Source organism: Aspergillus pseudoviridinutans (genome assembly GCF_018340605.1).
Source record: "Aspergillus pseudoviridinutans IFM 55266 DNA, scaffold_1, whole genome shotgun sequence".
NCBI classification, from domain to species: domain Eukaryota; kingdom Fungi; phylum Ascomycota; class Eurotiomycetes; order Eurotiales; family Aspergillaceae; genus Aspergillus; species Aspergillus pseudoviridinutans.
This window is the reverse complement of record NW_025091281.1, coordinates 5003510-5027374: the sequence shown is the minus strand read 5'-3', so window position 1 is coordinate 5027374 and position 23865 is coordinate 5003510. Positions and strand designations below refer to the sequence as shown.

The 23865-nt window shown below is 51.0% G+C and overlaps 7 protein-coding genes across 7 annotated transcripts; 4 read left to right on the top strand and 3 right to left on the bottom strand.

The window, feature by feature from the left end:
• Positions 1-1063: 1063 nt before the first annotated feature.
• Asppvi_001736 (WD40 repeat domain-containing protein) lies at positions 1064-1975 on the bottom strand (the record flags this gene model as incomplete). The annotated part of the gene is made up of 1 exon (XM_043298028.1): positions 1064-1975. The coding sequence occupies one exon, from the start codon at positions 1973-1975 to the stop codon at positions 1064-1066; it is 912 nt and encodes a 303-aa protein (XP_043153963.1).
• Positions 1976-7990: 6015 nt separating this feature from the next.
• Positions 7991-9427, bottom strand: Asppvi_001735 (uncharacterized protein; the record flags this gene model as incomplete). The annotated part of the gene is made up of 1 exon (XM_043298027.1): positions 7991-9427. The coding sequence occupies one exon, from the start codon at positions 9425-9427 to the stop codon at positions 7991-7993; it is 1437 nt and encodes a 478-aa protein (XP_043153962.1).
• Positions 9428-10494: 1067 nt separating this feature from the next.
• Asppvi_001734 (putative ABC multidrug transporter) lies at positions 10495-15140 on the bottom strand (the record flags this gene model as incomplete). The annotated part of the gene is made up of 3 exons (XM_043298026.1): positions 10495-12260; positions 12318-14898; positions 14946-15140. The coding sequence occupies 3 exons, from the start codon at positions 15138-15140 to the stop codon at positions 10495-10497; spliced, it is 4542 nt and encodes a 1513-aa protein (XP_043153961.1).
• A 183-nt stretch (positions 15141-15323) lies between these two features.
• Asppvi_001733 (putative NRPS-like enzyme) lies at positions 15324-16951 on the top strand (the record flags this gene model as incomplete). Its single annotated transcript, XM_043298025.1, has 3 exons — positions 15324-15330; positions 15502-16395; positions 16482-16951. The coding sequence occupies 3 exons, from the start codon at positions 15324-15326 to the stop codon at positions 16949-16951; spliced, it is 1371 nt and encodes a 456-aa protein (XP_043153960.1).
• Positions 16952-18402: 1451 nt separating this feature from the next.
• Asppvi_001732 (S1 family peptidase) lies at positions 18403-19161 on the top strand (the record flags this gene model as incomplete). Its single annotated transcript, XM_043298024.1, has 1 exon — positions 18403-19161. The coding sequence occupies one exon, from the start codon at positions 18403-18405 to the stop codon at positions 19159-19161; it is 759 nt and encodes a 252-aa protein (XP_043153959.1).
• Positions 19162-19763: 602 nt separating this feature from the next.
• Positions 19764-21195, top strand: Asppvi_001731 (FAD-dependent oxidoreductase; the record flags this gene model as incomplete). Its single annotated transcript, XM_043298023.1, has 2 exons — positions 19764-19923; positions 19976-21195. 2 exons carry the CDS (start codon positions 19764-19766, stop codon positions 21193-21195), a joined length of 1380 nt encoding a protein of 459 aa, XP_043153958.1.
• A 763-nt stretch (positions 21196-21958) lies between these two features.
• Positions 21959-23532, top strand: Asppvi_001730 (FAD-dependent oxidoreductase; the record flags this gene model as incomplete). Its single annotated transcript, XM_043298022.1, has 4 exons — positions 21959-22057; positions 22140-22781; positions 22835-23199; positions 23253-23532. 4 exons carry the CDS (start codon positions 21959-21961, stop codon positions 23530-23532), a joined length of 1386 nt encoding a protein of 461 aa, XP_043153957.1.
• Between the last annotated feature and the right edge of the window lie 333 nt (positions 23533-23865).

The following is a 23865-nucleotide window of genomic DNA, read 5'->3' as shown; positions in this document are numbered from 1 at the left end:
TCCTCCACTTTATATGACACAGGTTGTCAAATCATATCCTCCCTAATCAGGGAGCGATATAACAATCTTGCACAGCATTAACAATAAATCATACTCCAGTTGACCTCACTAGTTTTCATCACTAGTTTTCATAGTTCAGCCCCAACGCCCAGTAGTTGAATCCTTCATATGTCTCTGTGTGATGTGGGCTGTATATCAACAAATCATCAATCATCTTGGTGTTACCCACGGGTCGTGTGCAATATCACTGCCAAATTTCAAACAACTCCACACAAGCTGTTAAACCTGCTCTGCAAAACCCGCCCTCATCCGCTCCAACCAGTGTGGTTGAACTGGGGGCGTGGGACGCTTGTAAGTTGTAACTAAGAAGAGTGTGTGTAAATTGACCAATAATATTCAAGTATTCTAAGCCTCAATGGCCCTGTTAAGTTGATTGCTGACAGGCCCCCCGCAGAGCCGTGGTGGTGCCTATATTGGATCTAGGCTTGATCAGCCATGTGGGCTTTGCATAGTTGTCCTTTGGCCTACATGGTAGCATCTGCCTGGACAGCGCGACTTACAGCCCTCATCCTCTGTCGCAAAGGCCATCCGGAGGATCGATCGGCTCGCAGCCCCGAGACCTGATAATATATGTGGGGGGCCTAAGGCCACCTGCAGGATCGAGCCATCGGCTCGCAGTGTCGATGAGCTTCGCTTAGCTTAAATCTGTCTCACCGTAGGGATGTCCTATTACTACCCCCCTACTGTGCCTGCAGGCTGCAGCACAAGGAGGACCTATAAGGTATCTAGGGTCCCTATAGTGCAGATTAGGCTGAGCAGTAAGTGATAATAGAAGTATTAGAGCTATTTAATAAATATTAGCTATAGGGTATCATCATCCGTCGGACCTTAGTGACAAATGAGCAGTTATCTACATGCTCTTCGACGTTAAAGGAAGCGGTGATTTGCAGATTGCAGAAATCTGGATCTCTGGCCTCGCTTTCCTCGTGTGGTCATGTCATGATAAAGTTCTGGACACCCGGGAGAGCATTCCTAGTACTCCCAAGGCCTCGTCAATCTTGGTTTAAGATATGTGAACCGTTGCGACATCCCAGAGACGGACCATCTTATCGCGCGATGCGGATGCCACCATCTCCCCGGTGGGTGAGAACGCTACAGACTCCACCGTCCTTGAATGCCCCTTGAGCTTCTGCCGGGAAGCTCCCGTTGCTACATCCCAGAGCCTGACGTTCTTGCCCGATGCGGTCGCCACGACCTTACCGTCAGGAGAGAACGACATAGACGGGAATCCTTTGAGCCTCTGGAGGATGGCGCCGGTTGTCACATCCCAGAGGCGAACTATCCCGTCCGTCGATGCGGTCGCCAGCACCTCGCCGTTCGGGCAAAAGGCCATAAACACGACGGGTACTGCCAGGCCCTCAAGTTTCTTTAGGGGTGCACCCGTTGCTTGGTCCCAGAGCTGGACAGTCACATCTTCACCATATTCGTCCGAGGTCGCGGAAACTATGAACTTGCCGTCGGGTGAGAATAACAAATCGAATAAGAGTTCTCCCCTCCCTTTGATCGTCTGTAGTGCAGTACCTGTCGCCGTATCCCAGAGCCGGATCATCCTGTCCGATGCGGTTGCCACCACTCTGCTGGAGGGAGAGAAGGCGGCCAACTTGACACATTCTGTATGCCCCCGGAGTATCTGCAGGGTGTTGCCAGTCTTCGCGTCCCAGAGCCGGGCTGTCCCGTCTCCCGATGCGGATACTACCATCTTACCATCTGGTGAAAAGATCACGGACTTAACCGAGCTTATGTGTCCCTCGAGTGTCCGCAAGATAGCTCCGGTCACCACATCACAGAGCCGGACTGCCCCATCCTTAGATGCGGACGCCACTATCGCACCGTCAGGCGAGAAGGATATAGACTTGTCGCCGCGGACGTGCCAGAGAGTGTCCCACCCTTTATCCACCCTGAAGGTCTGCAGCATGGTGCCCGTTGCCGCATCCCAGAGTCGAAGCGTTTTGTCTAATGATGCAGAAGCCAGCAACCTGCCGTTGGGAGAGAAGGTAACAGAAAATACCCAGCCTTTGTGTCCCCTGGGTGTGTGACCGCCGGGATTCTGCTTAGTTCCTGTTGTCCGATCCCTGAATGTGGATAATAAGCTTTCTAATAAGCCTTTTCTTTTTGTCTGATTCTGCGTCATCCCTAACTGCTGCCAATCCGGCAAGCTGCTTATACGTTTTCGTACTGTTTAGAGCTATCAGGGGACGGCCTTAACAGAAAATGGGTTTCTGGAATTCTCTGATTGGAGCTGTGCTTTTTCCTGCTGTGGATAATTACTTACCTGTCTACCCGAAATTTAAATAAACAGGTCTCCTGGAACAGTTATTAACAAGAAGAATTTGGCCCCGTCTATTAATTCTCTTCAGATCAGCTTGAGAATCTGCAATACAACATCCAGCGTTCAAATTAATTCGTGGTGAATCTTAATGATCCCATGGATGATGGGAGTTAAAACTTGATAATCAGCTAACGTAATCGGTAAGCGAGCGGGCCACGCAACCGAGCGGGCCACCTTACATGCTTCTTTTGGCCGCGGTCAAAATTGGAGGGTATTTGAACGCCTAAAACATGATTTATATTACTAAATCTAGCTATTCTTGCGCTGCGGACATTGCAATCACTTATGGCCTATAATATGACAGTCACTGCAGTGTGGGGGTGCCCGTTGAGGGCATTGTTCTGCATCTACTGCCTGCTCCGTAGGGATAGTTGGGATAGCTTCGGCCTGATTCCTGCGTTGAATGAACTGCTGCCCTTCCTGGATAGAGAATCCCTCTGCAGCTTCTATCTGCCTCCTAGATTGCTTCCTATTTTAAAGCTACTTCTCATGTGTGGTATGTAGATCATGATTTTCCTTTGCAAGAAGGATAGTGTTATTCATTGCCATCTCACACCCCTTGATAAGCTGATCTAGCGCAGCCTTAGTAGGCGTAGGAGGACTATATATATGCTCCCTGAGTAGCTTCTTAAGTGTACTTTCCTGCTTCTTTAATTGCTTGAGGTTATAAGGTGTTTTTAGGATGGAATCTGTTGATCAGCTGCCTGGTGGTATAGGGGTTTTAAGCTAGATATTAAGCTGACTAAGTACTTAATCTGGATTTAGTGGTATTAATCCAGTTGCTGAGAAGCCACTTTTAATATTATCTGATGAAAAGATTGCTGTATAGGCCTGTGGATAGGCCTTAAGGAAGTCAAGCTTATCAATATAGTTAAAACTAGATTGCATCTTCTCCTCAATTAAGCAGCTATACACATGTTTTAGCAGAGAGAAATAGCCAACATCCAGAGGTTAGAGGAGATGTGATGAATGTGCAGGCATATAGATTAGAATAATATCATTCTCAGTGCAGATTTGATTAAACTGAGGAGTTAGATGGCTCCCATGGCCGTCAAGAATCAATAGTTAATATCTACCAGTTGTATAACTGGTAGTAGCAGGAATAAAGACTTTTTGAAGCCATTATAATCTAATCTGATCAGTCATCCATCCATTCTTACTGACCTCAATCCGCCAGTCAGCTAGTAAGGCCATATCTTGATACCAGCCCTTAATATAAACCTTTCCTTTAAAGATAATGCATGGCAGAAGCACCCATCTAGTAGAGTTAACACACTCTATAGATGTAACCCATTCGCGGTTCCCTGGCTGGATAAGAAATGGCTAACCAAGCATCTTAGCTCTTATAACTACCTTAGTAGTAGCTACTAAGGCTATTACAAAGCCAGTTTTATTAAAGTTATAGATATCTTTAGGTGTAATCCCATACTGCATCATTATAATCTAGACATGATTAAACCATTCCAGAATAATCTTTGGATCTTCGTATTTAGCGCACTGGTTATTATAGTGCCTAGAGAACTAGGTTTTGATCTCATCATGCTGATTAATAAAGTTATATACCTATTTCTCTCTAATAGTCTGGGTAGAAGTTGAACCACGCTGCACAAGCAGAATATTCACCATTTCTTACACATGGGATGGTTAGGGAGCTGCTCCACGTTGATCCATAGATAGAATCTATCTAATAAGCGATTTCTCTTCATTCTGAGTCATTTTATGCCTATTGGCGCATGTCTCAGCCTGAAAACTCTGCCCATTCAATCGATGCTGGAGAGTTGTCCGGGCATATTATAAACACGCGCTGCTTCACGGACATTGCGAATCTCTTGCTTTTTAAGGGCTGATATAGCAAGAATTATCCGTCCTTCCTGCTCAACTGAATTTTTCGAGTTTGTACGCGCTTTTGGTGGCATGGTGGCCAGTTAGATACTGCAGCTTTTAAAATGAGAGTCAAAACGCGTTTAGTGGCCCGCTCGGTTGCGTGGCCCGCTCGCTTACCGATTACGTTATCAGTATTTACTCCAAATGATACTCTGTCTCCCCCCACCAGGCTTGGGGGCCGAATGCGACTTCTTCAATTGCTGGAGTGTTCGCTTCGGTGCCTGGTTACCAGGCCCTAAATCGGCCTCACAACAACTGCGCCACAGTTGGACTGGGGCGCGGATACTTATACGGATAATGATCAGCAAGGCTGATAACTTTAAATTGGGGGAATACGAAAGTCAGGGAAGCCTTGGACACACTGGCCATTGAGGCTAAGCGGCATTATGTCGTGGTGCGGAAGACATCAGGGGAATCTCGCGTGGCTGGCGGACAATTAGCAAATGGCAAAGTCTGCCGTATCTGCCTAGACGCGATATTTTGTTGGTTTGGGGGGGGGGCGCAGATTTGAGGCAGCCATGTACGAGATGGAAAGAGCAAGGACTAAAGGAGTCTTCTCCCAGATATTTGAGTCAAGGAAATGAATAGACCCCGAGGCTGCGTTGGCTGAGACGCAGCAAGACTTAGGAGCCTGGTTTTTAGTGTGCAAAGGAAAAAGAGGCGATGGACAAGGAAGATTAACAGCCATCCTATAACAAACCCTGCTTAAAATCTGCTTAGCTCTCACTCAGCTATGAACTGCGAAGCTTGGGGTCTCGTTCCGACGAATCGCATGAACCTTGACTTATAGTATAGGACTCGAACAGACCTCCGGTTTACGGCTTGTAATCAATGCATGCGCAGGGATTTGCAGGCTGTCTTCCTCAGAACGAATAATTCGTACTTGGAGGGACTTTGGGACCTGCATGCTGTCCCTCAAAATAACGACATGCGGAGGTTTCTTCAGAGCTCGTATCTTCGTCGTTTAGTGTCCATCGACGCAGATCGCCCCGTCTCAGCCACCCGCCGTCAGAAATTGATAGAGAAATATAGTAGGATATGAATTGGACTTGAGCGCCGACGTTAGTTGCGCTAGCCAACTTATCAACGTTTGTTTAGGTTTGGTGATTACGACGCTTCCTAGGGTATCTCGTATAATCCATATAGTGCTGGATGATCATTCGTAATAGAGAATAGTTTGATCGCTAATCTTGTGAATGTTCTCAAGAACACGAAATATGGATCAAGAGAAAGGACATTATAGGCTGTTCTTGAGTCGCAATAAGCAGTAATGTCTTTCCAAATACGGGGACTCTCGACCTCTCTCCGTTTCCGCCCCAACATCTGGCAATCGCTTCGTTATTGCTAAAGTGCCGTTGAAATCATCCATTAACATAAATACAAGGGTGTAGACCTGTCCTCTTTTTAAATCTAAAACATCAAACATCCGTCTCTCAAGCCTCATCAAACCGCAAACCCCAAACGACACCATGCGCCTCACTTCTCTCTTCAATGTCTTTGCTGCAGTTGTCGCAGTCAAGGCTGCCACCAACACTACCGAAACTTCTGCAGTTGAAACCATTGTCAAGGCTTTGAAACAAGGAGACTTTGTGGGCGCTGCTATCGACTTTTCCACCCTGGGAAATTGTAATATCGCTGACGATGCCGGTAATTACTTTACGACCCTCATGTCACAACGACACAACTATTTCATCTTTAATGGATACTAAACCAAAACATAGTTTGTCTCAGTCAATTTGCTTCTGTTGTTGTGGATTGTGGCAACGCGGCAGTAAGCCAGGGTAAAAATCCCAGTGATAATCTGAATTGCTTCAAAGATGCCCTAGCGGCTATTGGAAGTGCGGGAGTAAGATTTCCTTCCAACTTTATTTTGATGCTGTCTCGCCTGAATGTTCTTGGTGTCGCTGACTGTATTTTTCTACTTCTGAAAACTAGTTCGCTAAATGCGCAGACTGTCTTGAGGAGGGATTTTCCATCGCCCAGTCCCTCATATAGTAGTTCCCCGACTAAAGTGGGAATGAGAAGGTGATGGAAGAGACTACATGTTGCGGAGACAGAGATCCAGCTGGGTGATCAAGTTCTGATATATCGAAGTACTAATATAGTCATGTATGGGTTAAGTATGGTATAGGTTCACAAATACAACAGTTTTGAAAAGATAAGAAGTACCTCAATGATATGCTCTTTAACAGCATCTGATTCAGACTTTCAAGGGCCTTAGCCAGCCGGTAATTCGACACAGCGTATCTTCGTTCTAGTGAGTCTCTTTTGAGTTGTGTATGCGCGTCAAACTAATCTCAAGACCTCGATCCCTTGCTAGCTTCGGGGGTGGATAATATGAATTCTGGAGGCATTAGTGGACTTTCCATCAGCGCGACGTACCACGGTTTCCTTAAGTATAATGTTTCCCCTGCGAATTGATACGGATAGAATATGTTTTTAACTAGAGAAAGCTGTTGTGACCCTAGTAGACTGGCTGACCCAACCCACATGGATATGGGTTGAACCTGCCTAATCCACATGGATATGGATAACCCATTTTGTGATCTAGGGCCTCTAGAAGCTGATAAGCTTATTTAACCTAACCTAGGCCTAGATAGAGTTGCATAACTGAACCGCTAAAATCAAATCCAACCCTGACCGGTTTGGTGCAAGTTTAACCGCAAAAACTAGGCCTAGATAGGCAGTTATTAGCCTCTCAAAGTAGGCAGTAGGGTGTAGCAATAACCAAAATTTTAATAGTTTTTAGATTTCAATTTCTCCTATCGTAGGCCTATGCCTAGGGCCTAGCAAATATGCTTTTAAAAAATTATAATTTTTATATGAAATATATAGTAATTATAGTTATCTAAAGTATTAATTTGATTAAATAAGTGGTCGTTAAAGAATCATTCTTAGACTATAGTGATTGTCGAAGGTTGAGGTATATATATATAAACTATCACCACTTTCATTCCGACCCCTGACAGCCTTAGGGCGGAAGCGTAAGAGTTGGGATGATGATGTCTTTAAGTGTCTTTAGTAATATTTCATCCGAACTTTCATCGGGGGGAAGGAACCATTAGGTGAAAATATATTATTCTTCCCATACTTTCCTCTTCTTTTCCCTAGCCTAATCTTTCTCGTTGAATGTACTTGTCTCCTGCTGATTTTGCCTTATATTGAGATCGATTTAATTCCGCTGTGAAGGAAATACTTAATATTGCAGACAAAAAGATGCATAATTTATGTATAGTCACAGGCCCTGGCGTGCATGTTATGTTTGTAACCCAAGTTGCATGTTATGTTTGTAACCCAAGTTGGGGCCCCAGACCTAGGCTGGGTTACCCAATCGTAACCCGGACCCGGTGATGGGTCAGAGTCTTCGACCCAAAACCCAAGGTGCCTTGCGTCACATGGAACCTCCAGCGACGGGCAAAAACCTCTACGTGGTGCTGGGGACCAGCACTCTGGCAGTTGTTGTGATGTTATTCTGCTAGGGGAAGCCATGTTCCGTCCAAGAAGAGGACCAGAGCGGTTTTGTCTCGCCCCTGCACCCGCACCTCCTTTTTCCCTAACAGTTCTCGGGTCTCCTACGGCCGCGACATCAAAGAATAGCTACGTAGCAAACTCTCCTCCCAACGAATGAGCTCGGCTTTGGAAACCCCCCCCTAAGGATTAGACTTTCTTCAACCTTCGTACATTATACTGTTCGCCTTGTCCCTAGAGCATCACGAGCTAACCGAGCCAGTCGCCGACCCCATCCCAAGCAACTTCTAACTGGTGGGCACAGGTGGCTCCAAGTCTGTCGCGAACAGCTTCGTGCGCCTGCAGCATGAGCATCTTACCGCCGGCATCGTTCAGCGCCGACCCGATCGACCGGACGCGCCCCTGTAGTTCCGAACCCCTGGGGGCGAGCAGCGCCCCCTCCGCATGACCGAGGTCGATGAGCTCGGTGATCAAGTCTGCTGCCGACGGGGTGGCGGATGGGTTCTTCGCACGGTCCAACGCGCGCTTGGCTCGATATAGAGCCGCATGGCCATAGACGACCAGTCGGCCGTCTTGGCGCTTCGCGATCCGATACGGACGAAACGTCTCGCCGATAGAGTTAAGCTGTACATAAGGTGGCTTCTGCTTGTCTCCCTCGTAGGTGACGACGTCGCGGCTGCGGAAGCCGGCGGTCTGGTCATCCTGGAGCACTTTGTACAGCAGTTCGCTGATAGCTGCCTTGTCCAGGACGAGGATCTCTTCGCTCCCCCACTGACCCGACGAGTAGTCGAAGTCCGCCTGGATAACGCTATCGACGCCTGAGGCGAGGCCATCGGTCGCAGCGATCGCCTTATCGATCTCAACGATCTTCGCGAGGGATGCTGGCACTGGGGTCACGGTTACAAGGCGATTCATGCTTGAGAGGGTGTCTGGATGCTCGAGGCCTTGCACATTCTTCCTGCACTCTACCACCTGCCGGCGCATCTCCTCGGCCGCGTCATTCTCGCCGCGTTCCTCCATTCCCAACGCTCCTTCATCCGACCGTTGACTATAGTGGAAGATCGGGACTGTGCTGGCAGCCAGCTCCGCCCGCTGTTGAGCCGCCAGCTCGATGCTTGTGATGTGTGGTGGCTGTTGTAACGCGAGTTCTGTGGGCTGCGGCGCCATTGTACCAAGCTCTGCCGCTGCATACCTTATAGGCTGCGGAGACACAGCGTTCGCCGGAGGATGATGGACAGCGGGATATTTCGTCGCAGCCGGATACTGCGTCGGAGGATAGTTCGTAGGTGGTTGGGGGAATGTTCGCGGAGCGGTAGCAGTGGCGTATGGCTGGCCAGCAGCATCGAGATAGACAATCGTATACTGTTGGTGTTGGCGCTGAATGCGTCGGTAACGCCTAAACCAAATCGTCCAAAAGATCCAGAACAAGATGTTGAAGAGCGCCCCTATCCCGATACACGCGAAACCGCCAGAGATGATGCCTCCATACGTCGTCACCGACCCAGAGCTCCCATCGAACGAACCCAGTCCCACGCCTAGTAGCCCGCCGCCAACGGCGAGAGTAACAAGCGACGTGATCAAAAAGTTGATCCACCACCATTTTGAAATTGGAGGTTTGACTTGGACGGGCTGGGCAGGCTGTTGTCCCTGACCCTGAGGAACATATGCTTGGTATGTGGTCGCCATGTTGTTCGCGAGCTTGGAAACAGGAACTAGGGAAGACAAGCAAAAATGCAAGAACTCAGGGCGCAGTGGAGAAAACTAGGACCTGTCGTTCTCTAATTACCCTCCACACCTCGTAAGAGTGGGTCTGGGTTTAATGGTTACATTCGGGTGGTGTTCTCTCCACCAAGGAGATGCGGCTCTCTTTGGTGTCGCGGGGGGCATAGAAAAGCAAAGGGGTCATTCTCGGAATGCAAAACGCTTGGGCCTTGATGAATACGAGGCGGCGATGGGAAATTGGATATCATTGGAACATATGATAATTCCGTGTTCCTTAATTGAAGGAGGGCCGCCGTTTAACCGCGCCTCAGGAGCCAAGACTCGTGTTTAGAGTGCAGGGGCTATGTTGATCGGTAAGCCCTCGATCACAGGTTAGTGGGGAACTTGTAGCTCTCTGGAAGGCCGATTGGACAGGCTTATCTGGCGGTTTGAAACTGCAACCCCATGAGCCTTTTGAGGTGCTTTACTGTGTAGGTTTTCTGATGTCAACGCTTTTTCGCCCATCCCGTCCAAGGAAGCCCAACTTCAACGCACTATAATACATGGACCAGCAAATATTCAATATTCCGATAAAAGGATGGAATATCTAGTACTAATGGTACTAGTATCTAGACAATTAGCCCCAAAGGATGCGGCGGTGCCATTAGGTTAGGGCAGCATTTCCCGTAAAGTTCAGGCGCGCACACGAGGAAGCTGTTTCCCACTGCTGGAGTTCATGGTAGCACTAAAGATGGCTTCACTATTTAAAGTTGTGGGACACTGGGAAATTGCTGATGGTGTTATCAGCTCCTTCTGTGCAGTAACAGGAGTTGTAGGATTTGGAGGCCTACCAGAGCGTGGACATCTTGATAGTTGCACATCGTTGAATGACAGACAGCCTTGCGTCGCATCATCGAATGGAGCCAAGGAATTGTTGTGGCCGAACCGCTGGACTTGCTGATTTTGTAGAACCCTCAAGACGAGATGATGGGCGGGTGATCATTGATTATGCTAGGGCAGAGCTAGTACTGGACAGATGCTGTGAAAAGTTGCTACGCACCAGCAGCGGCCACCAACTCCCCAAACCGACTCCCAGCCCTCCCTTTCAGGGCCGCCGGATTCCCAACCTCCACCACCTCCCCGCGATCCATCACCACCACCCGATCGAAATCCATGATCATCTCCAGCCGATGACTCACCGCGATGATCGTGTAGCGTCTGAACTCCGCCCGAATGATCTCCTGCATCATCCGCTCGGTTTCCCGGTCCACGCTGGAGCTGACTTCGTCGAGGAGGAGGACCCCCCCTTGACCTTGATTGTCGGACCCCTCCTTGGGGGAGGAAGACGTTGAACGCAGGCGGATCATAGCACGGAGCACCGCCCGCCCCAGCGAGAAGAGCTGCCTCTGCCCGGCACTCAAGGTCCCCGCCGTGACGGGCGCATGCAGCCCCTCCGCCCGTTCCTGGACGAACCCCCACAGCCGGACCGCTTCGAGGACCCGCTGACACTCCGCCGGGGTCGCGGTGTTGGTCGGGTCGAGGTTCGCGCGGAAGGACGAGCCGTCGGGCAGGAAGACGGGGTCCTGGGGGACGGCGATGAGGCGTTGGCGGAGGGTCGCGCGGTGGATGCGGTGCAGCGGGATGTTGTCGATCAAGACCGGAGGTTCCTGCTCATGATTGTTGTCGGTTGAGGGCAGCGGATCGAGGAGTTTCAGCAGGAGAGCGAGGAAGCTGGATTTGCCGCTGCCGGTGCGGCCGCAGATAGCGACCTTTTCCCCCGGATGGATGGTTAGAGTGATGTTCTTGAGGGCTAGGGGCGGCTTGTTGGCGCCAGAGACGGCGGAGTTAGAGCCGGACTCAGAGTCGGATTCAGACACGGTGGTGGATTTGTACCGGGCGGATACACCGCGCAACTCGACCAGCCCGCGATCCGGCCAGTTCGTGTCTGGGACGATGTCCTCCTCCCCGGGACCGTCATGGTCCTCCGGCGTGACGATCTCGTTGAAGGTTTTCAGTCTCGCAATCGCGCCGATGGAGGTCTCCAGTCTGGTGTAGTAGATCACGATCCCGGAGAGGCTCTCGCTGAAGGTCATCAGCGAATACACCGATGCACCGGCGAAGGCCGAGTTCGAATGCAGCCGGACGGCCAGCGTCGTCAGGACCGCCGCAATGACCATCACGACGAGGTTGAGGACCAGGTTCAGCCACTCCTGGATCATGAGGAGGAGATACGCCGCGCGCTGGCTGGAGTCCACCAGACGGGCGTTCTTGTGTATGTCATCCGGGATGAACCCAAAGGCGCGCAGCGTGGCGATCCCCTTGAGCGTGTCGAGGAAATGCGTGTAGAGCGGACTCTTGGCCTCCAGGTCGAGCAATCGCAGCTGCCGCGACGTGCGGAGGTAGTATTTCTGCACGAAGTAGAGCAAGGCGCCCAGGATCGGGTAGCTGATGGCCAGGTAGACGGACGAGGTCAGCATCACTACTGCTTGGCCGATCGACTGAAATACGCAAAAGAGGGTGTTGAGGGTAGCCTCGGGGAGTTCGGTGTCGATGAGGTTGAGATCCTGGGAGAAGAGGTTTGTGACCACCCCGGAGTCGGTATTCGTGAAGAAGGAGAGTGGGGCACGAATCAGGGTGCGTAAGGCTTGCTGGTGGAGATTGGCGCCGGCTTTCTTCACAGAGACGATGAAGAGCGTTATCCCCAGGAGGAGGAGGGCGATGCTGGCGCAGACCTGCAGGAGGGCATAGACACCTGCGTAGTAGGAGTTCGAGTGCGCAGGATGGACGGACTCGGTGGCGTCACTCCAGTACGTGAGCCCTGGGTTATCAAGTTAATTGATGAAATCGATTGAAGATAAAGGCAGCGGAGACGCACATATGGTTGGGTAATTGGTGAACAGACCCCAGAGGGCCGCAAAGAAGAGACTACAAACCGCCACAAACCATCCCATGCTTTTGATATACAGCTTATAGACGGTGGCGTCACAGACCTGCCGGGCTGCAGCCACCGCTGGGGCAATTGGCGTGGATGGTTGCGTGCTGTTAACAGTGATCGCAGGTTCAAGTTTCTTGCCAGCCCCAGTCTGGCCCTCGTGTTCGGGACAAGGACCAGGCTCATCGTCAACAGTAGTACTCTCGCCCTCCTGCTTTAGTCCCACCTCCAGACGCTGAACATAACCCGCACGGGTCGACAAATGGACAAAGGTGCCCTGCTCTGCAACGCTGCCGCTTTCGAGCGCGATGATGTAGTCCGCAGTCGGGAGATGCCTGACACTATGTGTGCACAGAACCACCGTCGAACCCCGTCGTCGCAGGAGACCATCCGGTCCAAAAACCTGCCGAAAGACTTGCTCCTCGGTATCAGCGTCCAACCCGCTGAACACATCGTCCAGGATCAAAAGGTCTGAAGGTAGATAGAGTGCTCGCGCAAGAGACAGACGCTGCTTCTGCCCGCCCGACAACGCTACACCATCCGACCCGATATTCGTCTGGTCTCCCTGGGATAGGGTGGCGAGGTCGAAGCGCAGGGAAGTGGCGTCAATGACTTGGTCATACCGCTCGCGGTCAAAGGGGGTGAATCCGACGATGTTCTCTCTGATCGTACCGTTCCAGAGAAAGGCGGTTTGTTCGCAGAAACCGACGTGCCGGGGGGAAGTGCTCGTCACGACGCTGCCTTGGCTGAAGGGAATTTCGCCTAGAAGGGCCTTGCAGAATGTTGATTTGCCTGAGCCGACGGGACCGATGACCACCGTCAGGGACGAGGCGGGGATTTGAGTGTTGATATTGTTTAGGACGAACTTGTCTGCTTTCCATCCAAAGCTTGCGTCTCGGATGACGATGCAATCCGTAGGCGTTAGGTTAAGCTGTTTTGAACTCTTCTCCACGCCGCAACTCTGGGCTTCGACCAGGGGCTGCCGATAGTCTTGACGAGGCTCCAATTCCAAAAATGCCTGAATCCGACCCAAGCAGGCCAGGCCCGAAACGAGCTCTGGGATCGACTGGAATAGCTCCGACAGCGGCTGAGCCAAAAGAGTCAGGAACGAAAGACTGGTAAACATGGTCGAAGCATTCATCGTATTCTGGGCGAAAGCGAAGGTCAGCGGAGGGCTGATCAACTGAGGCATGAATCCGAAGAGGGCGGCGATGATCATGATCCTGCGGTATCGGGCGCCAGCAGTGAGCTCATCGACACGCAGCTGCTGCACATACTCAGCCACGGGACCAGCGAGACCGGATATCTTGAGCGATTTCATGCTGGCGATGACGGTGGCTGTGAGCCCGACCCGTTTCTGGACCCCGGACATCCAGGATCGCTGCGAGTCACCGGTGAAGTTGATCAGGATCCCTAAGCCAACAAAGCAAACTACCACGACGCCCACGGGGGCCACGAACACGACACCGAGTTGCCGATAGAGCATCCAGGCGGCGACACCTGCCTGGATCATGCTCGCCCACGTCTCGTGCACGAAGCGGAGACCCATTCTGATGCGCTCCATGTCGGTGCTCATGAGTGTCAGCGCAGCGCTATCATCGCCTGATCCCAGCCGGACACTTGTGGCGGCTTTAAACGTCTCAGTGACTAGTATGGAGCGGACCATCGTCCGCAGTCGGTGGTGGCAGTACCTAGCGATCGTGTGAGTCAGTGAAATATGCCGGAACAGCAGGTATCCGTACCAGTACAAGGCATACGAGATTCCAATCCCCGAGTAGATTAGTATGGCAGCGCCGATTAACCCATATCCCACATTTGGATCTGGCTCCGAATGAGACAGATACGTGACGAGACTCTCGATGAAAAGAGGTTGGCAGATGTAGAACGCAATCAAAGCCGCCCTCGGAGGAATAGGCAGGAGTAGTTGCACCCTCAACGTACGTACTAGCACCTTCAGAAGGCCGAACTTATCTCCCTTCAGCTTGGTGTAGTCCATTTTCTTCGCGAATTTCTCATGCAGGGCTTGTGCGTCGAAGGTGCTGTCGAGGGGGTAGAGGCTTTCGATTGTGAAGGTCTGTTTATATCCAGCCAAGAAGAGCTTATTCAGCCAGAAGAAGACGCCCAGCGAAAATATTCCGCTCGTCTCCTCGGGGCTGTGTTTCGTTGCATCCCAGGTCACCCATTCCGCTTTTTGGCAGGCCTCTAGTAACAAGATGGCGGTCTTCAGCCCGACCGATGCACAGAATATACTGCTGTAAACGAGCTCGGAACCGTGGTCCGACGACAGGAACAGAGTGCGTGCTCGGGCGATATCGAGGAGAAGGGTGAGAAACAAGTAGCTGTTAAGCAGCATCGATGGTCTAGGGCTGCGGCTGTGATCCACGACACTTACCGTCAGCATGAAAAGGGCCGATATAAGCTGCAGGACGGAGGAAGCGATAAACATGCGGCTAATGTGGAAGGACCCGACCGCGGCTAGTATAAGGAGTGTAAGTTCCAAGCCAGCGTAAATTACGATGGCACCCTTTAAGCAGTCAGTAGGCAGAAACCGTGTAATAGAGGAGGGCATACTGTTTTGATGAATTGCAAGACGGGCGCATTCACCACGACGGGCTTGCCTATCCGTGCCAGAGTTCGCCATAGCGATGATGGAATAAACAAGACGGAGGGAATAATCGAGAAAAAGAGACTCTCAAATTGAAGGTTGAAGTCAAACTGTTCTTGGTTGAGATGGAGCATGTTGCCCTCCCCATTAGCGAATGGCATTTTGAAACAGCGATTCCCGCTCCTCCGAATCTGTACTCTCTGGGGCAAAACAAGGGAAGGAAGAGTTTCAGATGGGGAAAAGCAAGAAATCACGGGGAAGTTGCATGATAAGTGCAGTCATTAGCGCACACGCTATTATAGGCAACAAGCCCCAATCACCAGGTTCAGGTCGAGCAGGGGTGTATGAGCGGTTCGTGAGGGTTCAGACTGGACCCCTGGCATATGTTCGGAGTAGGAAATTGCTTATCTAGCACTTACTATAGGAGGGTGGAACAAGGCGCTGTTACCTGTTCAGGCACTTGATTAAGGTATGTCTAGTCAAGCATACAGTCTAACTCTAGACCCTCTAAGCACATATCAGGGAATTTACCCTTCAGCAGCTATTTCGGCTGTCAGCCACTGGGTGTCAGCCACAGTCTGTCAGCCGTGGAACTGGCCGCGCAAGTCCTCACACTAGATACGATCGAACGGCCGGAAGACCGCCTGAGAAGCCAGTCTAACGTCGAAGTTGCGGAAGGAGGGAGCAGGAGCTTCCAGGCTACAGCGACACCTGTGCAGAGGAACTTCCTCATCTGGCCTTTAGAGACACCACATACCTTCGCTATCATCGGCCTGACCAAGTGCATGGGCGATTCCTCCCGAACTCCTGCCGCCAGTGACCTGCGTGGTGCTATGGAAAAGACTCTCTCAACACACAGCATCTCCCGCACGCGGTTTGATCTAACGGATTTCATCCTCTCCCACCTAGGTGAACTCAATCTCACCTGGGACGAGGTCAGCGTGTCTGAAGACGAGTTCGAGCAAGCCTGTGAGGCAGCCGAAGAAGAATCATGGCAGGCGGTGCGGAGGACCACGCGCGCCGACAACGAAGTACCGTACTGCGCGGTGACCTGCATCTCTGCGCCCGGCCGCAGAGCACTCGCCTTTGTTACGCGGATCCATCACGTCCTCACCGATGTGTTCTCCTCTGCCGTCATGTCACAGGACCTGGAAACCACCCTAGCAGGTGGCGAAGTAGCACCAGGCCCCCGGTTCGAGGACTTCGCGCGGTTCATGCACAGCTACACACAAGCCAACGTCGAGCGGGCGAACCAATGTTTCACCAAGATGCTAGAGCTCCTGCTGGCCTCATGCGTCCTGCAACCACCGGCCCCGAAAGAACCTCCGCCACCGGAAGCCCTCAATCTCATCCGTCTCCAGTCATCCCCTTCCAACACCCTGGCCCCCCGCCAACGCCTCATCTCGCCGTCTCTATGTGACCCTCAGCACAATGATATACGCTGCATGGACGCTCTTACTCCATAGAATCACGTCGGGGGCCCGCGTCGGCTTCTCTGCCAGTCTCTCAGGCCGCACAGTCCCGTGGCCATCGCCCCCCCTCTGTTGTCGGACCCCTTCTCTGTCGCTCTTTGTTCTGCACCAGCATTGGCAAGGATTCAACCGTCCACAACTGGCTCGCGACTGTGCACAAGACCACTCTCGATATCATTGAGTTCGATGGGCTCATACATTCGCTGCCTCCATCTCTGATGGCCGACCCCCGCACGAACACATCCAACGTGCTCTGCTTCCTGGACGTCCCCGAGCCGTCGCGGAATTGGAGCCACAAGGACCGCCAGAAGCATTACTATACGCTATCGTGGTATATCACCCAGCGGAGTGAGCATGTGGCGACGGAGTTTGAGGTTCAGTTGGAGAAGGTGGATCTACACTGGGCGAAGGCCGTGGCTGGTCTGCCCGGGGAGATCTTGTCAGGACTTATCAACGCGACGGGTTCTACACGTGTCGCGGAGTTAATTGCCGCTAAGTAGCTAAAGCCACCTCCTGTACATACAAGTACATCAGGCGGAGTCCATGAGTAGCATTCCTTGGACAATCGAAGTAGCAGTCCTCGCACTCGTCCAGCCAGGTATTCGGAGTAGCCAACTGGAACTACTAAATCACATCATGATATGGTAAGGTCCGCGGCAGATCACGCCACTGGAAAACAGCAGCTTATTGGCCGGGTGTCTTCTCACGGCATTGATGAATTAATAAATGCCTGGTTCCGGACTTTGCAGTCTTACGAGAATGCTGGACTCATCGCCAACCATCGCCAGTTCCATGGCAATTTGATCAGCACTGTGGATCCTTGTTAAAGGACCAACAGGTTGACACGCAAATACAGAGGAAAGAAAAGGCGATTTACTTACAGACTATTTCTCTTTGGCCTTGAGAATCCTGGCGAAATAGATGATGAGAACCAGAGCTTTGGATGCTGTATTATTTTAAATCGAATAACACTAATCATGGTCTAAAATTTGATCATACAAGCATAACAGGGTCTCGACCGCATCAAACAAGAATTCATCACATGTTTGGCAATATTAGCCTGCAGTTTATGACACATTGATTGAGTGCATCAACAACAGCCCTTTCAGCAGTCACCTGAAACCGTGCATAGTAGTTGATGGGACCTTTGCACATAATGGTCGGGCTGGGTTGCATTTCGCGAAACGTATCTCTCAATACTGCCCAGTCGTTCAAGGTCCGAGTCTGCAGTTGCTCTGCCGTCGATGATCGCGGACAGGATTATCAAGGCAATATTAGAGCTGATCGACAATGAGTGTACTGTCCGAAACCAAAACACCACGCGCAGTCCATTGAATCCCATTGGATGTGTAGCCATGTCTGGTATACTTGGAACAGGGCATCGGAATCGCCGGATCGTGTTGTCCTATTGGGACTCAGTCATGCATGAATGTGGAGTGATCTGCACGCAGACAAGAATCCAGGCAATTAAGGGGTGGGCGGTGGAAATTACTTTTTGAGGATTGTAATGTGCAGCTGAGAAGAATCGAGCCAGCTGAAAGACAGAAGCAGCAAGGGATAGAATTTGCATCGGAAAAAAGCAAACTTGCTTGAGTAAGATACAGTCCTGGGATCAGAACGCTAACTTCCCCATTTCTCCAATTTGCAATTCAATTGAAAGACGCTATCGCCCCAATTATGGCTGCTCATTTGCCTGCCGGGGGGAATAGTCGGATCAGGGATATGCAAGCCACTCATATCTTTTTCAGTCAAGATTCCCAGAGGGCGTGGATAAGCGGTATCTAGCATTCAGTAATACAATGGCACCGAGAAAGCCCGATCGCAGACGGACATCCGCAGCGTCATACAACGACAGCAGGGTTTGAGCATCCTATATAAGATGATTGCGCTACCGTTTACTAGCAGAGACACCCCGACAAGTTGCTCTCACATCCCCGTATCTCCTTGCAAAATGACAAAGTCGTTCTCCGTCTATTCCTCCATTCTCTGCCTTATCCTCTCCATTGCACGCCCTACTCATGCCCTAAACGGGGCCCCCGAGGCTCCTGCGGATGCCGCGCCATTTGCTGTGGCCCTGTATAGGTCTGACGGCAATTTCCAGAGATGCGGTGGCGTGCTGATCAGCCATTACTCGGTCATCACGGCAGCTTCGTGCATTCAAAATCAATTTCCTGAAACTCTACTGGCCCATGTTGGCAGCAACAACCGCACCACCAGTGATGGAATGCGAAACCTGAGCGCCATCACCCAGCATCCTGACTATGACATCGACACCCGGGACTCTGACCTGGCGATTCTGACTCTGAGTGAGCCAGTGTACGGCGCCACATTTGCTGTTATCAATGATTTCTCCACTAGCATCGGTGCCAATCTGACCGTGTACGGCTGGGGATTCACAAACTACTCCATCGGAATTTTCCCAGACAACATCCACGAGCTCCCTACCGTAGGGGTTTCCCGGGAAAAGTGCAGATCCGAGTGGAAGGGCATCCATACGATCTCGGACCGGATGGTGTGTGATCAGCCACCGACCGAGAAGGCAGCCTGGCTGGGCGACAAGGGAGGACCACTTGTGAACAATGAGGACGGCACCGTCGTTGGCCTGGTCAGTTTCAGCATCTACGACACCGATTTGAGGAAGGCCTTACCCGATGTCTACACGGATGTGGGATACTTCAGGCGGTGGATCATGGAGAATGCCGTCTTCTAAGGTGATATGTATTGCATGTGGCGCCTGTGTGGGACTTTGCCTGTAGATCATGACGCTATCGTTCATTGTAATCACGTTGTGGTAGAAAGACATTTTTTCTCTTTTTTGTTTTTTTTTCTGGGGACCTTGATGATAGCATTCTGCAAGGATGAGCAAAGCTAACAAGAACGATATCTTTATCTGGCAGGAGTAGTTTCCAAGTCTCAAAGACGGGCCCATTATGGCACGCTATGGGCTTGTAGTAAAAGCTGGAAATGTACATGCATATGCAGCTACTAAGTTCATGTGCTGATGACCTGCAAATGCGGTGCGCATCCCAAAATTGGGTGGACGATTTGAACATTTTGACAGAGTTAAAATATCCCTTGTCACCTGTATCCGTAATCCATACATTATGTATGCCAAAGAGCGGTACCACAGCTGAAAAAAGGGTGGATGGTAGCTGAGCAAAAAATTCTCCCTGGAAAGACCAGTCTTGTTTCTTGCATAACCCCAAACCTCCCCCAACCGGTCCCCTTTTGATATCTGCATCGTGCTGTCTCAGATTGGTTGTCTCAGGGCTTTCTATTCATTCCTCACATTCATTGGCAAGGATATACAAGATGGCTCGGCATATACCGTCATCCTCTACCTCCCCTTCCAGTGGGATTAAGGTGATCGTTGTGGGATTGGGGCTGGCTGGCCTCAGCACGGCCATTGAATGCCATCGAAAGGGGCATTCGGTGATATTGTTGGAAAGGATCACGCAGTTAAAACATGATGGTACGAGACATCGCTCAGCCTCTTCATCTCTACATCTCACCTGACGGATTAGCCGGCGATGGAATTGCCATTGGTCCAAATGCAGTACGCATCATCCGACAATGGGGCTCGGAGGTGGTCGCTGAGATCGACCGCACTCGATGTGATGCGACGCACGCCGATATGATGGACCATTGTGACAAGTTCATTGCCCGCAATGAGCTTCCCGGCAAGGGCCAGCAGTTTGTGACCAACCGGGCCAAGCTGGTGTCTATCTTTTACGAGCATGCGAAAGGACTAGGGATCGACATACGGTTCGGCGCTCAAGTGACCGAATACTGGGAGACCAGCAATGAGGCTGGTGTCATCGTGAATGGAGAGGACAGGCTGGCCGCAAACTGCGTTGTGTGCGCCGATGGAGTTAATGGCATGTCGCGGCAATTTATCACGGGTGAAAAGATAGACCGGACACGCAAGGAGACGGGGTGGGCAACGTTCCGCGCTCATATCGATACTAACAGTGAACCATTCGCCAGCGATCCCGAGGCACAATGGGTGCTAAAGGGGACCGGCGAGCAGGACCAAGCATATGCATGGTTCGGTGAGGGAGTCAACATGGCCATGTTGACCATGGGACGGGGCAAGGACTTGGTCTGGATGACTACACACTGGGACTGCTACGGGGCCCAGGAGACCTGGAGTGGAGGAGGGGTGCACGCCAAATTGGCGGACGCAATGGCAGCCATTGATCACTGGCCCGGAAAGGAGAGAATTCGAGCAGTGATCAGACATACTCAACCCAGCAAACTTGTGAACCATCCGCTGGTCTATCGGCCCCCGCTGAAGACATGGATTTCCCCCGGTGGCCGAGCGATTCTCATTGGCGATGCGGCGCATCCATATTTCCCAGTCGTTGGACAGGGAGGAAGTCAAGGAATGGAGGATGGGGCAGTCATTGCCGTGACTCTCGCCCTAGCTGGAAAAGACCAGGTTCCTCTGGGTTTACGAGCGGCCGAAAGGATCAGGTACCCGCGGGCCAGTGTCATTCAGCTGGGCAGTTCGGCTCTTCAAGAGGCTCTTTTACGGCCGGACTGGGAGACGGTGGCCAAAGATCCGGATCTCTTCCGCTTTCCAAATCCAGATTGGGTCTTTAACCATGATTGCCAGGAGTATACCCATCTAGTGTTTGAGACGGTGGTGCAAGCAATCCAGACGGGCAGCGATTATATCCCGTCAAACATTCCCGTCGATGGAGTGTATCGGGTGGAAAACACATACAACGTGGAAGCGTAGCTAGTTGCATGAATTCCATACAATCTGACATTAATACCAGTACCATCTCCTTTGATTACTCCCCCGGGCCCGGCTGTTGAGGGTGAGCTGCATGTTTGCAGGATCAAACTGCCTCGGTTCAGCTCAGCCATCTTCAGCAGACTACGTCACACTCTCATACGAATTCGAAAAAGTAGAATATCCTGGCTCGCCTGCACTCAATGTGCGTGTGCATAAGCTTGCAAATACCATCAGCCAATGTTGCATTGGGACGGCGGCCGAGGACCCTTGCATATGCATGTCTCAGCTATGACTGCATCGGGTAGTAAGTACTGAGCGAGATCTACTTGTAGTACAGTGCCCTCGAGACCTTAATGGTTTGATTGCTATAATCTCATGCAGTCATACATATTACTTGTGACATACCGACAGGACGATACCAGAACTTGGAGACCTCAATTTTGAGACTGCAATATTGCTTGCCTTATGCCGAACTATTGAACATTGTCTCCGATCAGCCAGCCCAAATGACACGAAAAGTACTACATACATCGCAATGGCTATTGAACATGTCACCTGTGGGTTGTCGAGTATTAGGGATCAGCTTTTATAATTCTTATATAATTTTATTCTTATTTATTATGTCCTATTATTCCTCCCTCTCTCTATTCTAATTACTAATCTTTACTGTCCCTGACCCCTCCCTCCCTTTTGTGTATCATTGAATATCCATCACGCCACGCTAAATCGATACTCTCGCACGCAATATCGGATATCCTTAACCATGGCTCGAGGCGCACCCACTGGTATCACAGTGATAATTGTGGGCCTGGGGATTGCTGGACTCAGCGCCGCCATTGAATGCCATCGGCAGGGCCATACGGTGATTGGACTGGAAAGGAAGCGCGATGCGCATCAATTAGGCATGTCTTTTATTCTTACAAGCTGCCTCTGACAGCAAGCAGCTTACACAACCCAATCTGGGCGTAGGCGACATAATTGGCCTCAGTGGAAACGGGCTCAAAGTCCTCTCGCGGTGGTCGCTCACAGAGGAGTCAATCGTCTCCCGTCTTGCTGCTGTTGGCAGCGAACTAAGCTCGGTCGAAGTGTATAGCGACGCGGGTGAATGCAAGCATGTCATTCCTTTTGGCGCCGATGATCCGGCCCAGGGACTGTTTCTGCGTCGGTCCGATCTAGTCAATGAGATGTATCGGCATGCCACAGTCGATTTGGGTTTGGATCTGAGATTCGGAGTGACCGTAGACGAGTACTGGGAAACAGAGACCGCAGCCGGTGTGAGTATCAATGGGAAGGAAAAGATTACTGGCCACTGCATCATTGCATCAGACGGCTTGTATAGCAAAGCTAGGGCCATCATCACGGGTGAAGAGCCCCTTGAAGATGCTGCAGCTCTCCTGCAGACGGGAGGAGCAATCTTTCGATCCAACTTCGATGCCAGTGAGGTAGCCAATGACTCCGATGCTCGTTGGGTGCTGGAGGGCACCTCGGAGCATGATCGTCATGAGATCTATTTTGGTCGAGACGTCACAATCCTCGTCGGAACGATCGGCAAGGGAAAGTATGTCTGGTGGAACTGTCCTCATCGGGTGTGTGTTCCAGTTTTTATATGCCGCAACCTATAATTTAACACCCCGTCTAGGATGCGAGCAAAGCCACTGAGAACTGGGTGCAAGCAGCCTCTGTGGCACCCGTTCTTGCATACATTCAGGATTGGCCGATAGCGAGGAAGCTTAGTGCCGTGATCTCCAAGACACCTCAAGGGAAATGTTTCAATCATGCCCTCGTTACTCGAAAGCCATTGGGCACCTGGGTGTCTCAGCAGGGCCGAATGGTCCTCATCGGAGACGCAGCTCACCCGTTTCTGCCACATACCGGACAGGGCGCCAATCAGTCCATCGAAGATGCAGCCGTGGTTGCCATCTGCCTTCGACTATCGTCTCTGGCAATGGAAGATGGTGAAGGCGATGGCGTCCCACTCGCCCTGCGGGCCATGGAAAAGTTGAGGTAAATAATACTCTGACCAAACGTAAAACTGCCATGCTGACGAACATTGATAGACACAAACGGGTCTCGGTCATCCAGCAAGGCTCTATCGAGGCCCAAGAAGTCAGCCTCGAGGCCGATCTGGACCAAAACGCATCCAGTGATCGCTTCAACGCGATCGCACGTCCAGCCTGGATCCACTGCTATGATTGTGTCAGCCATACCCATGAAGAATTTGATCGTGTGGTGGAGGCAGTGAGGAAGGGCACTGAGTACATCCCAACGAACGTTCCAGTGGATGGCAAATTCCATGCAGAGGATGATTATAGGCTGGCTATGGGAGCTTCTGAATAAACAGTGAATAGCTTTTCAACCTTGACATTGCGATGAATTTGAGTTGGACTCTAATAAATTCCGAGCCTTGCAATACTACTAGCTATCTATGTATTCAATTCAAAGTATCAGGGTTATTGGATGAAGATCCTTTCTCGAATCTTTTCATCCTCGCTGGGGCAATTGAAGAGAAACATAGGTGTTTAGTTGAACGGTAAATTTGCATCCAGGTATATATTTCGATAGTGGTCAGTTGGTAAAGGCCAGGGTAGATTTCAACAATATTTTATGTATGTAATGACTAGAATAAAATAAATCTTCGAATCATGACTGATACAACTCTTCCAAAAAGTA